This window comes from Grampus griseus, assembly GCF_964374135.1.
Source record: "Grampus griseus genome assembly, chromosome: 13".
NCBI classification, from domain to species: Eukaryota; Metazoa; Chordata; class Mammalia; order Artiodactyla; family Delphinidae; genus Grampus; species Grampus griseus.
This window is the reverse complement of record NC_139007.1, coordinates 11846368-11858631: the sequence shown is the minus strand read 5'-3', so window position 1 is coordinate 11858631 and position 12264 is coordinate 11846368. Positions and strand designations below refer to the sequence as shown.

Genomic DNA, 12264 nt, shown 5'->3' with positions numbered 1-12264 from the left:
TTACATTGTTGTAGAAGTCATTCCATTACTGAAAAAGAGAGTGAACCAGGCAACTTTGGGGATTCTTTCCAATATTATAGTTTATTATTCTCGACTTCTAACAGTGATCATTCATGGAGATTATTATATGCCATGTAAGTAACAGTAGCTTAAAAATTAGCACCCAAAAAATGCTTATTTTAATTAGCAACCTCACATCCCTGAACTATTTTCCTATTCTGGCATTAATGCTCAAGAGTCAAGTAAGAAGGCAAAGTTAACAGACTAAACTCCACACATACAACCTTTCACATAGAAAACCTGGAGATATAACTAGGTAATAAATTTTGCTATAGTATGAGGGCACTATCAGAAGTCCACTCGTGTATCTGTTTCAACAGAACCTTTATCACATAGTTCAGGATGCTCTATAGACATCAAGCTCTTTTTTTTTAAGATGTTGGGGGTAGGAGTTTATTAATTAATTTTTTATTTTTTTATTTTTTTGCTGTGTTGGGTCTTCGTTCCTGTGCGAGGGCTTTCTCTAGTTGCGGCAAGTGGGGGCCACTCTTCATTGCGGTGCGCGGGCCTTTCACTATCGCGGCCTCTCTTGTTGTGGAGCGCAGGCTCAGTAGCTGTGGCTCACGGGCCTAGTTGCTCCGCGGCATGTGGGATCTTCCCAGACCAGGGCTCGAACCCGTGTCCCCTGCATTAGCAGGCATATTCTCAATCACTGCGCCACCAGGGAAGCCCCCCACATCAAGCTCTTAATCATCACATTATTACCGTGATACAGAGAAGAGGAAAGGATTTTAGAAATACGCACGTGAGACCCAAACAAACAACATCCTGTGTCACTTGGCGGAGGACAGCGGTGTAGTGGGCAACCAAGCCTCAGGCAAAAGGACTAAACTAATAAGTGATGGAACCACTTTCGCTGGAAAACCTGCATTCTAAACTCAACAGTTAGAGCTGCATTCATGATGTGGTTTCAGAAAGGGGACATCAAGTAGGGCTGGACTACTGTGTGGTGAGGACAGGGGACATCCTCAGCAACATCCCTGCCGTCTGGCATCACCGGAGTCAACACCTACAAGAAGCGGCAAATCTCCACTAAGACCGGGAAAACTAAACGGTCAGACGAGTCCACCACCATGAAACAATCAGAGGGAGACTGCTTTAAAATATTTAAGAAATGGATTAAAAGTAATTCAACATCATTTATTGTGTTTAGCTCTACGTGGATATATAAACCAGAAAACATTATTTTGATATATGGAAAGGATTGATTCCAATTCTGAATACCCTAGCAAGTTTTAACAGAAAAGAATTCTCTCTTATTTTAGATACGACAGAATCTCGTTCCTCTTTGTTGTTGTTCTGATTGCTGTTCAGAAAAATATGATCCCATCAGACAAACTCTAGCAATTTTGGAAAGGAAGGGAGCGCCACATTTTTTCTCCCAGTCTCTTACACCTAATAACAACAGATACCATCTATTGAGAGGCTGTTAGAGGTCAGGCACTGCACCAAGCATTTTAAATGTATCATCTGTAAGCATGAAACGTAAAAATCATTACTCCTGTTTCCCAGACGAGAAGCTCAAAGGGGAGAGAGAAACTGCCTACGGGCACACAGCTGCCTAATGGCACAGTGAGAATCTGAACTCGGGGCTCCCCCATTACTCCTATATTCCACGTCACATGGGGGCGGATCTTACAGGCTTACTCAAATGCGAACTCCAGAGAAAACCCATAAGGACAAAATATATTCCTTTCTCCTACCTCTCTTATTTAATTGCAGAGTTTTTAATGCCAGATACATTTAACGAAATCCATGACAACTGGACATGATTCTTAAATATCGCCACATAAAAAATGAAACATGATTACCGCTTTATCTTGAAAATGTAAGAATAAACATGGCCTATTGCTCTGGATACAGTATTTTTTCACCAAAAATTCTAAGATAGTTATTCTAGATTATTCTAGATAAGTCAAATTAATGCTGCACTTTAGTCCAATGTTCTGAAATCAATTTTCAATTAGTACTTATTACATTGTATTTTTTTTAATGTTTGTTTCCTTCAGAGGGTGACACTAAATGGGTCCTCCTGACTCAACTTCCAAATTATTGAACCACATATACAGCAATAAAAATCATCTGATTCCAGATGATTCAGAGGTTCAAAAAACAAAAAAAAACCATAAAACCAAGAGATCTTTAGTTCAGGCTTCATAGTTAGTAAATGATTACCATTCCCTGTATTTACACAACTGAGATAACACTAAAAAGATATTCAGGAGAGACCCCTTCACCAAAGTGCAAATGTGAGAGAACAGTGCATCTAGGACTGTGGGGCTCCTCCATTCACAGGAACCTTCAGGTCAAAAGGCAACATTTCTTCTGAACAAGGACAGTGTGCCCTGTAATATAATCACTCGTATATTTTTTGAAGGAACAGTTTCCTTTTCTATGATGAGAACTACTTTTTAAATTGATACTTACAGTTATCTTCCACATCTTTTTTACTGTCCTCTTCTGCAGGGAACACTTGGTTTATGAGAGCCAGAAATGTCTGAAAAACAAAACAAGAGCTCATTAAACTAGACGCTTACAAATAATAAGAAAGATAAAGGAGCTTAACTGACTGCATACATTGAAAATAATGACAGTGATATGCTCTTCATTAAAATGTAATACAAGACCCTACTACTTAACAAGTCATTACTCAAACATATTATCCATTATTACTATGAACATGGAATCAATAATGGAAATCAATAAAACAAAAACAAAACCTGTGCTGGAACACCTAGAGTGGGACAAAACAAGAAGTATATTACGTCTACATAGGTAGGCTGTTTAACAACTTTTTAAAAAAATAAAAATGTTAATGTTTATGTATACAGCAATTTTATTGTTTTAAAAAAGGAAAAAAGTAACATCCAATCAATCAATCAGATATACCAAGAGACCATAATTTAATTAATGCTCTTGTCTGAGTAAAACACATTAGACACAAATTCCTGTACAGGAATGTGTCAAAAATATAAACAGTATCCGAAACTATTAGGTCCATAACATTACAGATATCCATGAATAAGCTGGTGTTTATTATATCATTTAAATACTACGGTAGAAACTCTAGAATTAAGATAGTATCTTGGAAGAGAGAAGAAATGATCTCAAATTACATCGGAAGAGAATTAAATTTTCTCCATGCCATTCTAATAGTTACCTATACATTTCTATTTCTCAAACAATTACAATTACTCCTGTGGTTGAAGTTTCCATCCATATCAAACCAATCTCTAAGGAAAACCTGTTCAATTATTTTAGAATACTTGCAGGTCTGTATATGTATATATATGCAAGAGTATAAGGCAAGGCTACTGCTGTAGTTTACAGAGGAAAATCCAGGCTACTAGTGCTATACCTCAATTCAAAGTCACACCCAAATTAGAAAACTGTTATGCCCTGAAAACTCTAGAAGTTAATTAGTTGGAACCCACTACACATGTTCTTAACGTTATAAATGAGGAAAGGTTTAAAGGAGAAATCACAAATTCAGAACTAGTCCATAACATACATTAAGTATATTATGGTACTATAAAACAATCCACAATTTATAACAATGATTCTACAGGGAAAAGACGTTCAGAAATCACCGCTAATATCACAGATCTATGTGCCACTTTCACAGCCTCAGCTAAAGCCTCCCCAACCCCAGGTGTTGGCTCCGTAAATGGGGTGCAGGACACAGAGTTCCTAGAATGGGAAGGTTAATAATCTTGGGGCTGAAAGGCCTGTAATGAGTCTAAAACACTGTTTCTCTCGATCCTTTTTCACCCCCCAAATGATCACCAGCCCCCATCATCTTCTCCCCTCTACTACCTACTCAGTGAGAAGGAGGAAATCTGTTTCATTAAGGCAACTGTTTTCTCTTAGAGGAAGGAGGCTTTTTCTCCTATCAAGAGATCACAGTAAACACCTACCACCCAGCAAACACAGTGCACCCAGCTCCATGACAACATGGACAAAGAAAATAGTGCCTGCACTTGAGAAGACTGCAGTCTAGCAGGGAGGGGAGAAATGTAAACGAATGTCTCCAATAGCGTTACGGGAGGCGAAGAAGGTATACCACTCCTCAAAGCAAAGAGTAATCAACGGTAAACTCTACTGCATGTAAGGAGGAGGAAGACACAGGGCATCTGTGGAAAACTTTCATAAAGGAGGTGACCTCAGTCGCTCCTGAGAGATGAATATTTGCTAAATAAGCACAGAGCTGCGGAGAGCGGCATTCCAGGCAAAAGGAGTACTGTGAGTGGCGACACACAGAGCCCAGCACCACCTGGCTCCCTGAGGACCTGATAAACCCTGGGAGGAAGGCTGGAAGAGGAGGAGAAAGACACATAAGACTCAGCATAAGGGCAAGAGAATGAGGGGGAGACTGCTGGTCGACAAAACACAAGACGAGCAACACAGGGAAAAGGAAAGGTAGACCCTTAATGCCATGTGTTTAGGGTTTTAGCCTGAAGGCCAGTCAGCTGCGAATATGCAACATGAAATCAACTGAGAGGTTCAAGATGGCATTTTTAGCAGAATAAAAGATATTAGAAAATATCAGAATGCATCACAGACGGTAAGGATGTTGCATTTGAATACACACACACACGATACATATACTTGTTGACATGTAAAATCTATTTGTCGTCAGTACACACGTACACACACATGAATAATACGTATACCTAATGCGATTTCAAATCTATTTCTTACGATGGGCCATGACTGAAAAACTTTAAAAGGCACTGCCATCAACAAAGACAGGATCCCCACTAGAGCTCATCACTCCCTCTTCTATGCTTCTACTGTATCAGCAAACAGATCCACTTGACTCGTCCGTTGCTTCACGCACTTCCTTCATTTTTAAACGCTGACGATCTCTACTCCATGAATCATCTACACAAAAGACTGCTTCTCTTACGGATCTTTTTAACCACACGGTTGTTATGACGCTTCACAATTTATTGAGACCCTGATCAGAAAGTGGGGGCAGGGAGGGGATTAAGATGAAAAGAAATCCCTGAGAATTGGTTAACTTTCAAAAAGATTTTGTGAAAAGAAGCTTCCACTTTAGTTTATAAATAATCTACGATCCGTAAAGTTTCCATGACGCCACGGTTTGAATTTTAAGTGTTTTTATTGGTTCTATGTGTGTACCTGATTAATACTAAACTAATAAGGCACAGTTGAAAGCACAAAATACTTAAAACTATAAAAAAGCATATACCCGTAGATAAAGTTTCTTCTATCCCTGAACTGAATTATTTTGTTACTTATGGATATAAGAGAATACATATAACGACATAGAACTAGGAAATATACTTTTCATTTCATTTGGGGCTTTTGATTTACTGTGCTTATAAGATATGTTAAACAAAAATGAAAATAGACTCTGAAAGATAATGAAAGGCTCACTGAATTTCTGTCACCCCAGAACATGCTACTCTGGCATACTGATTATCTTGAGTTAAAGGCCCTTGAGAAACAACAGATGTAAGAAGGGCACTCTGACCCTTTTCATTCCTGAGAGCAGGAGATAAAACTCCCGCGTGCAAGGTGCCCTCGCTCTACCGGGAGGAAAGAAGACATTCTTATCACCAGCGGAGGGAATGGAGACCAAGAGAAATCTGTGCAAACAAACCTTGTCTTGCCAGAGTAACCCTTACCTTCCTAACCACTTCTCCACCATTTACCACCCCTAGCCCAGACCCCTTTGCCTTATCAATTCTTCACAAATGTATTGTTTCTTTGTCTAAAAGATATAAAAGCTTCCTGCTCTGGTCACTTCTTCAATTCTTCATTCTCTTGTGAAGGCTGCTGTGTACATGTAAAAATCTGATAAAAGTCATATGCTTTCCTACTGTGAATGTGTCTTATGTCGATTTAATTTTCAGGCCCAGCCAGAGACCCAAAAGGGTAGAGGAAAATTTTTCCTCTCCTACAGCTTCAAATAAATAAATATAACTGAGTTTCTTTTTTTAAATTCTTTCTTTTTTTAGAACATGTACTGCATTGTAAGTACAAATAGGTACTTGTTAATAAGAGGAAAAACTAGAAACACTTTGTCTTTTCTTTCCTGAGGGTATCTTTAATTGGCCGCCACTAACATGGCACATTATATATTATGCATTTAGGTTCCTGGGTTGTTTACAGTAACAGAATAGTTTTCTCTGTGAACAGACCTCATGAGAGATCCACCTTGTTTTTCTAAGGTTCCCAGAAGGATGGCAGTCATATGGCACTAGTTAACCATGTATCAGTAGAACATAAATTATTCATGAACACTGGCAGAGTCTAAAGTAAACAGAAATGACATCAACAAATTTAATTTAGTCAGAAGTCCTGCTTAAGGGGAACACTGATTAAACTGAAAAGTGTTAAGCTCTGCCACAAAATAGGTAGGCCCTACAGTCCCCATGAAGGCTGAAAAGACTCCAGGTCACTTTTCCCCCATACTTTTCATTTTGTTATATTGTCTAGTCTATGTCTAAGCCTAAAAGGAAATAGACACCATGTGTACAAAATTAAAGTATGCTTTTATGTTTTAAAAAGTACCATTACAACAAAAATAATAACACGTTTATGCTTAAGACTTAAATACCTTCAATAGAAATATTTTCACTACAATCACATGATAATAAATTTAAGTAAATATAAAAGCTTTTTAAAAAATAATTAACAGCAGATGTAAGCTATTATATATAGACTGGATAAACAACACGGTACGGGCTTCCCTGGTGGCGTAGTGGTTAAGAATCCGCCTGCCCATGCAGGGGACATGGGTTCGATCCCTGGTCCGCGAAGATCCCAAATGCCACAGAGCAACTGAGCCCGTGTGCCACAACTACTGAGCCTGCTCTCTAGAGCCCGCAAGGCACAACTACTGAAGCCCGTGCACCTAGAGCCCGTGCTCCGCAACAAGAGAAGCCACTGCAATGAGAAGCCCGTGCACCACGACGAAGAGTAGCCCCCACTCGCCGCAACTAGAGAAAGCCCGTGCACAGCAACGAAGGCCCAACGCAGCCAAAAATAAAATACATAAACTTTAAAATAAATAAACAAGGTCCTACTGTACAGCACAGAGAACTATATTCAATATCCTGTGATAAACCATAATGGAAAAGAATATTAAAAAAAAGTGTGTATATGTGTATACCTGAATCACTTTGCTGTACAGCAGAAATTAACACAACATTGTAAATCAACTATACTTCAATAAAAAAAGATTAAAAAAGAATTATCCAGAAGCTAAAAAACAAAAAGCAAAATTTCATAACATAATCCCATTCACTTTTTATATTTTTACCTGGTAACATGTTGAATACATCACAGATATATTCATAACTTTAGTTATATGGCTTAAGGAATAAAAAATGTTACTGTTTATATTTTGTCATATAGCTATTTCTTCTTAAGAATATGCTAATGAAAGGCTCACTAAATTACTGTCTGATTTTACGATGGGACACCGTTTTCCCCCTAGGGTATGCACTTCTGATTTAATCACACAACTCAGGAGAAAAGTAGGATTCACTGACCAGAAAACTGCTTTCCCCTATACTGTGCTAAAAAAATACCTACCTCATTGAAAAAGGGAGATATCTACAGACACAAATCAAATTCTGAAATCTTTCTGAGAAACTTCTTACCTTGCCTTTTTGGTTCAAGGGTTCAATCGTTAAGCTGTCAGGGCCAATATCCACGATATTGCCCATCTGAAATCCATCCGTAGGGTGCGGCGCCCAAACGGGCTTCCCGTCCTCCATTTCTGAAGGGAGCTATCCACTATCTCCTGTTTCAAAGGAACGAACAAAGCAACGTGAGTAACTCTGGAAATGAAAAAAGATAACAATCTTTTTTTCAGTTAACACGTAAATCGCAATTCTTAGAAACACACGAGCACCCCTGCAGGGGTAATCCCCAACCCCTGCCATCCCGCTGCACCCACCCCTGTACCACCTGTACAGGGGGACCAAGCAGAGGCTGCTCTACCCGCCGGGAACACCTGCTTTGCCACCGTCTTCCTTCGGTGGTGACTGCAGTGAGAACCAGCTACACTTTGAGCAGCGCAGAAAGAGAGAGCCAATGGTCACAGTTTTTACCTCTTGCCCACTGTAATTTATACTAGCACTCCTTTTTACTGCCTGAAATATTCCCGATTGCACAATAAATTAAACAGTCATCCGAAGAGGAGACGTTATTGTGTGGAGTTGGCTAAGACTTGAACAATAAGTCTATCTTAGACCCTGAGGGATAAAAATGAGACACAGGAGAGGTTACTTCCTCTGGGAGCCTTTCCCTGACAAGCTGAGACTACACGGATGCCCCACCCCTGTGCTCCCTAGAGGGATACCCACAGAACCACTGAGCATACTGCTTTGTTGTCTTCTTATTTTGTTACTGAGGTAATAAAACTTACAGAGAGTGAAATGTACAAATTCCAAGGATACAAGTTGATGAGTTTCCACACCTGGACATATCCGTTCAAACAAACACCCCAATCGACAGACAGAACATTTCCATCTCACCAGAAAGTTCCCTTGTGCCTCCTTCTGGTCAATCCCTACCTCCAGAGGCACCCACCGTTAAGTACGCATGCTTCTGCGTATGGCTTTTCTCATTCAGCAAAACGTTCTGACGTGCAGCCAAGCTGCTGTGTACACTAACCCACTGAATCACATGCACAGTTGTCTACGGGCTGTCCTGGACATGAACGTTTATATTGTTTCCAGGTTTTGCCTATTTTGAACTCTAGGCTAGTCCTTCAAGCATTCCTAGAAAGCTGCTTTCATGCTTGGCATTCTCAGACCTAACATTTACAATTCTGTCTTGAGAGTATCCCCAAGGGTCCATAACATATAAAATATTTTAATTTTAATGAGCTTGGATTCTGTGAGACTAACGTGTTATAATGAATCACCCAGTCAGTGATCCCAGACGTCCTAGTTTCAGCACCTCAGCGGGAACTTACTTTTCCTTACTTATCTACACTTGAAGAAGACACATGTGCCGTAACTCGCCTCTTGTGTGGCGTTCTCAGATCTGGGATTTCCCACATGGACCTTCCATCAGGCCTAGCCTCTCACGTTAGACAAGGATGTCTGGTATATAGTTCAATCTAAACACTGCTAACTATTGGCAAGTCTGCAACGTGCTTGCTAGTTAATGTCTTCCATGCCATGGCTACAGGATGGCTTCTGCTGTCCCCACGCAGTAAATGCGACCAGGTTTCAGTGCCATTCAGGGTTAAGAAATTAACTGAGGGTTCTCCACAGAAGTGAATGAGTAACACTGCTTCAGATCTGCATTACCACACCTTCACACACCTACATCCACACACCTGCCCTAAATAACCATATCTTGTCCCATGCTTTAAATAGAATCTATATATGTGATGCCCAAATTGACTTCTCCGGCCTATACAGCACCACTGAGTTCCCGGGTGTTTAACCTGCATACTGGACACCTCCTCATGGAGATATCTAACAGATGTAACATTGTTATTATTATATTATTACTCTGTTCCACCACGTTCATTATATCACTAAAGGCACCAACACCATTCATTTTAAATCAAACCCAGAGTCATGCTCAATTCTTCCAGCTCCTTCTAAACCCCTATCACCCCCTAATCCTGTCGGTCCCCTAACCTCCAATAGGGTATCTCAAATCCACCCACTTCCCTGGATCTGCTCTGCCTTCCTGGTCAAAACCAACATGGCCTTTTACCAGGACTCCTGTAATGAACTTAGCCACCTGCTCCCACTCTTGCCAGTGTGCACAGATCACCAGAAATCCTACTGAAAGTAAGTCTGATCGTGATATTCCTGTCGTATCAGGGCATGGCCTAGCCCTCATGTGTCACCAAGGCCCAGCACGGAGCAGGCAACCCAACCTTCACCGAGTGACTGAATGAACTGCTCACACAGCTTGCGAGGAGTAAAAGGAGATGCTCTCCTAGAAAGACTTGAAAGGTCTTAAAACCTAGGCTTGAAATTAAGCTCCACCACTGTCTGACTAGCTCTTAAGTAAGTTACTTAATCTCTCTGATCATTATCTTTATCCTTACCCATAAGTGACGATATCACTTACCTTACAGAATTGCTATGAGGATTAAGTGACGTAAAACTGAGATCCCCATTCTAATGGCACCCAACAGATGCTAGCACCACCTCTTCCCTTACAGTCCCCCATATCCCTTGTTCGAAGCCACCACTAAATGTCAAGTAAACGGTCTTGTGATAGTTCTAAATACAAAGGGAAATTATAGAATAGTCATGAGGGATCATTTAGGAATCATGAGGTATCTGAAGAAAAAAATCACAGTGAAGCAAAACCCACATAGTCAAAAAAGAACGTCAAATTTCCTTGAACTATTTAAATTGTTTTCCCATTTTGAACCACTTACTGCAGCTTCCCAGTTAAGATAACAGATTTAAAGCTACACATCCAACGCTGCTCCTTCCTCAAACCCCTAAATCTACAGTAAAAAGAGTCTTTAAATTAAAGACATCAGTGCACAAGGAGGGAGACGACAGCACCTCTGAGCCCTCTTCTTGACGAGGCCTCTGCTAGGCCTTCGAGTCTGTGCTGTCCTTGTTCGGCCTACAGAGGCCAGTTTTAGCAAGAATCCTGCTAAGCCGGTTTAGAGAAATTCTCTCACCCTTGATATCTTATCAAGTTCCTCATCCCCTACCTCTGGTATATAAATCCTTAATCTGCCTTCAAAAAGAATCCCTTTAAGTCAGTTGAGCAAGCATCCCCTACCTGTGCTGTTTCCACTTAGTCTTTTTCATCCGCTGACCCCTGCACTCTGCTCACTGGCTATAAATCCCCAGCTGTCTTTGCTGCATTCAAAGTGAAGCCCAATCGTTCTCCCCACTGTAATACCCCTTTGTTATAGGCTGAGTGTATGTGTCTGCTATGGACTGAATTGTGTCCCCCGCAAACATTCATATGTTGAAGCTGTAATCGCCCACGTGACTGTATTTGGAGACAGGAGGTAATCACGGCTAATGTCATCATAAGGGTGGGGTCCTAATCCAATAGGATTGGTAGCCTTACCAAAAAAGGAAGAGAGACATCTCTCTACCTCAATGCACACACTATAGGGAAAGGCCACGAGAGCGGCCCGCAAAACGGCAGCCATCTGAAACCCAGAACTAGAGTCCTCACTGGAATCCGACCATGCTGGCACCTGATCTCAGACTTCCAGCCCCCAGAATTGTGAGAAAATAAATGTCTGCTGTTTAAGCCACCCAGTCTATGGTATTTTATTACGGCAGCCCAAGCAGGCTAATACACTCCTACTGCAATAGTCATGAATAAAGGCGTCTTTGTCATTTTAACAAGTGTCAGAATAATTTTTCTTTAAGAACGTAATAGCGGAAATGAAATATTCACTAGAAGGTACAGAAAATAAAGTTGAGACTATCTTTTACAGAAAGCCAAGAAAGAAAAAAAAAAAGAGTTAGAAAGTGGAGGGCAAAAAAAGAAAAAGTAGAAGAAAAACAGATATAAAAATGAGACAAGTAAAAAGATTCAGCACCAAAATACCAGGTAAAACACACATCCTGTTCCCTTCAAAACACAGAGGGGAGAAAGCTTTCCAATATCCAAAGAAAATTCACCAGAACTGAAAGGCATGATTCTCTAGAGTCTAGCCAAAATGCCAATTAAGTCCTCAACACAATACCTGGAAAAGGACAGACAAAAGGACAACATGTCACATGTCAGAACACCAGAAATAGAAGATGCTGCACATTTTCAGAGAAATCAGAGAAAAAGGGGGGAAAAAACATGCGTCATATCCAAAGGATCATGAATCAAAATGGCTTCAGCAACACTGAAAGCAGGAAATCGATAAAGCAATGCCTTTAAAATTCTGACGGAAAATGATCTCCAATCTAGAACTCGGCACTTAAGCAAATTACCAGTTCAAACTGGAGCAGTATGACCCCAGAAGAGCCACTGTGAACACCACTATCAAACACACCCACTGCCTCTGGACCAGGCCAGTCTGGCCCAGATTCTGATCTGAACTTATCTTTCTGTAACTCTGAGTCGATGATGTAACTTGTACCTGGAGGAGCTGGTAGACACTCACCCCCACCTCTATTAAATTAAAGATTATCTTCTACTGAGTGCAAGGCTTTCACGAAAATAAAACCTCTTTTAAAATAAGGCTTCATTTAATTAGTTTTGGAATCCTAATTA

At 40.4% G+C, this 12264-nt stretch overlaps 1 protein-coding gene across 1 annotated transcript in view; it reads right to left on the bottom strand.

Moving 5' to 3' along the window:
• Positions 1–12264, bottom strand: part of MYO6 (myosin VI) — a 108001-nt gene that overhangs the window by 80085 nt on the left and 15652 nt on the right. The window contains exons 2-3 of the mRNA XM_082669164.1: positions 7698–7840; positions 2488–2557 (exon numbers count right to left, since the gene is read on the bottom strand). Coding sequence (XP_082525290.1) covers positions 2488–2557; positions 7698–7814 — 187 coding nt within the window. The 5' untranslated portion in view covers positions 7815–7840. The remainder of the gene's footprint in view (positions 1–2487; positions 2558–7697; positions 7841–12264) is intronic.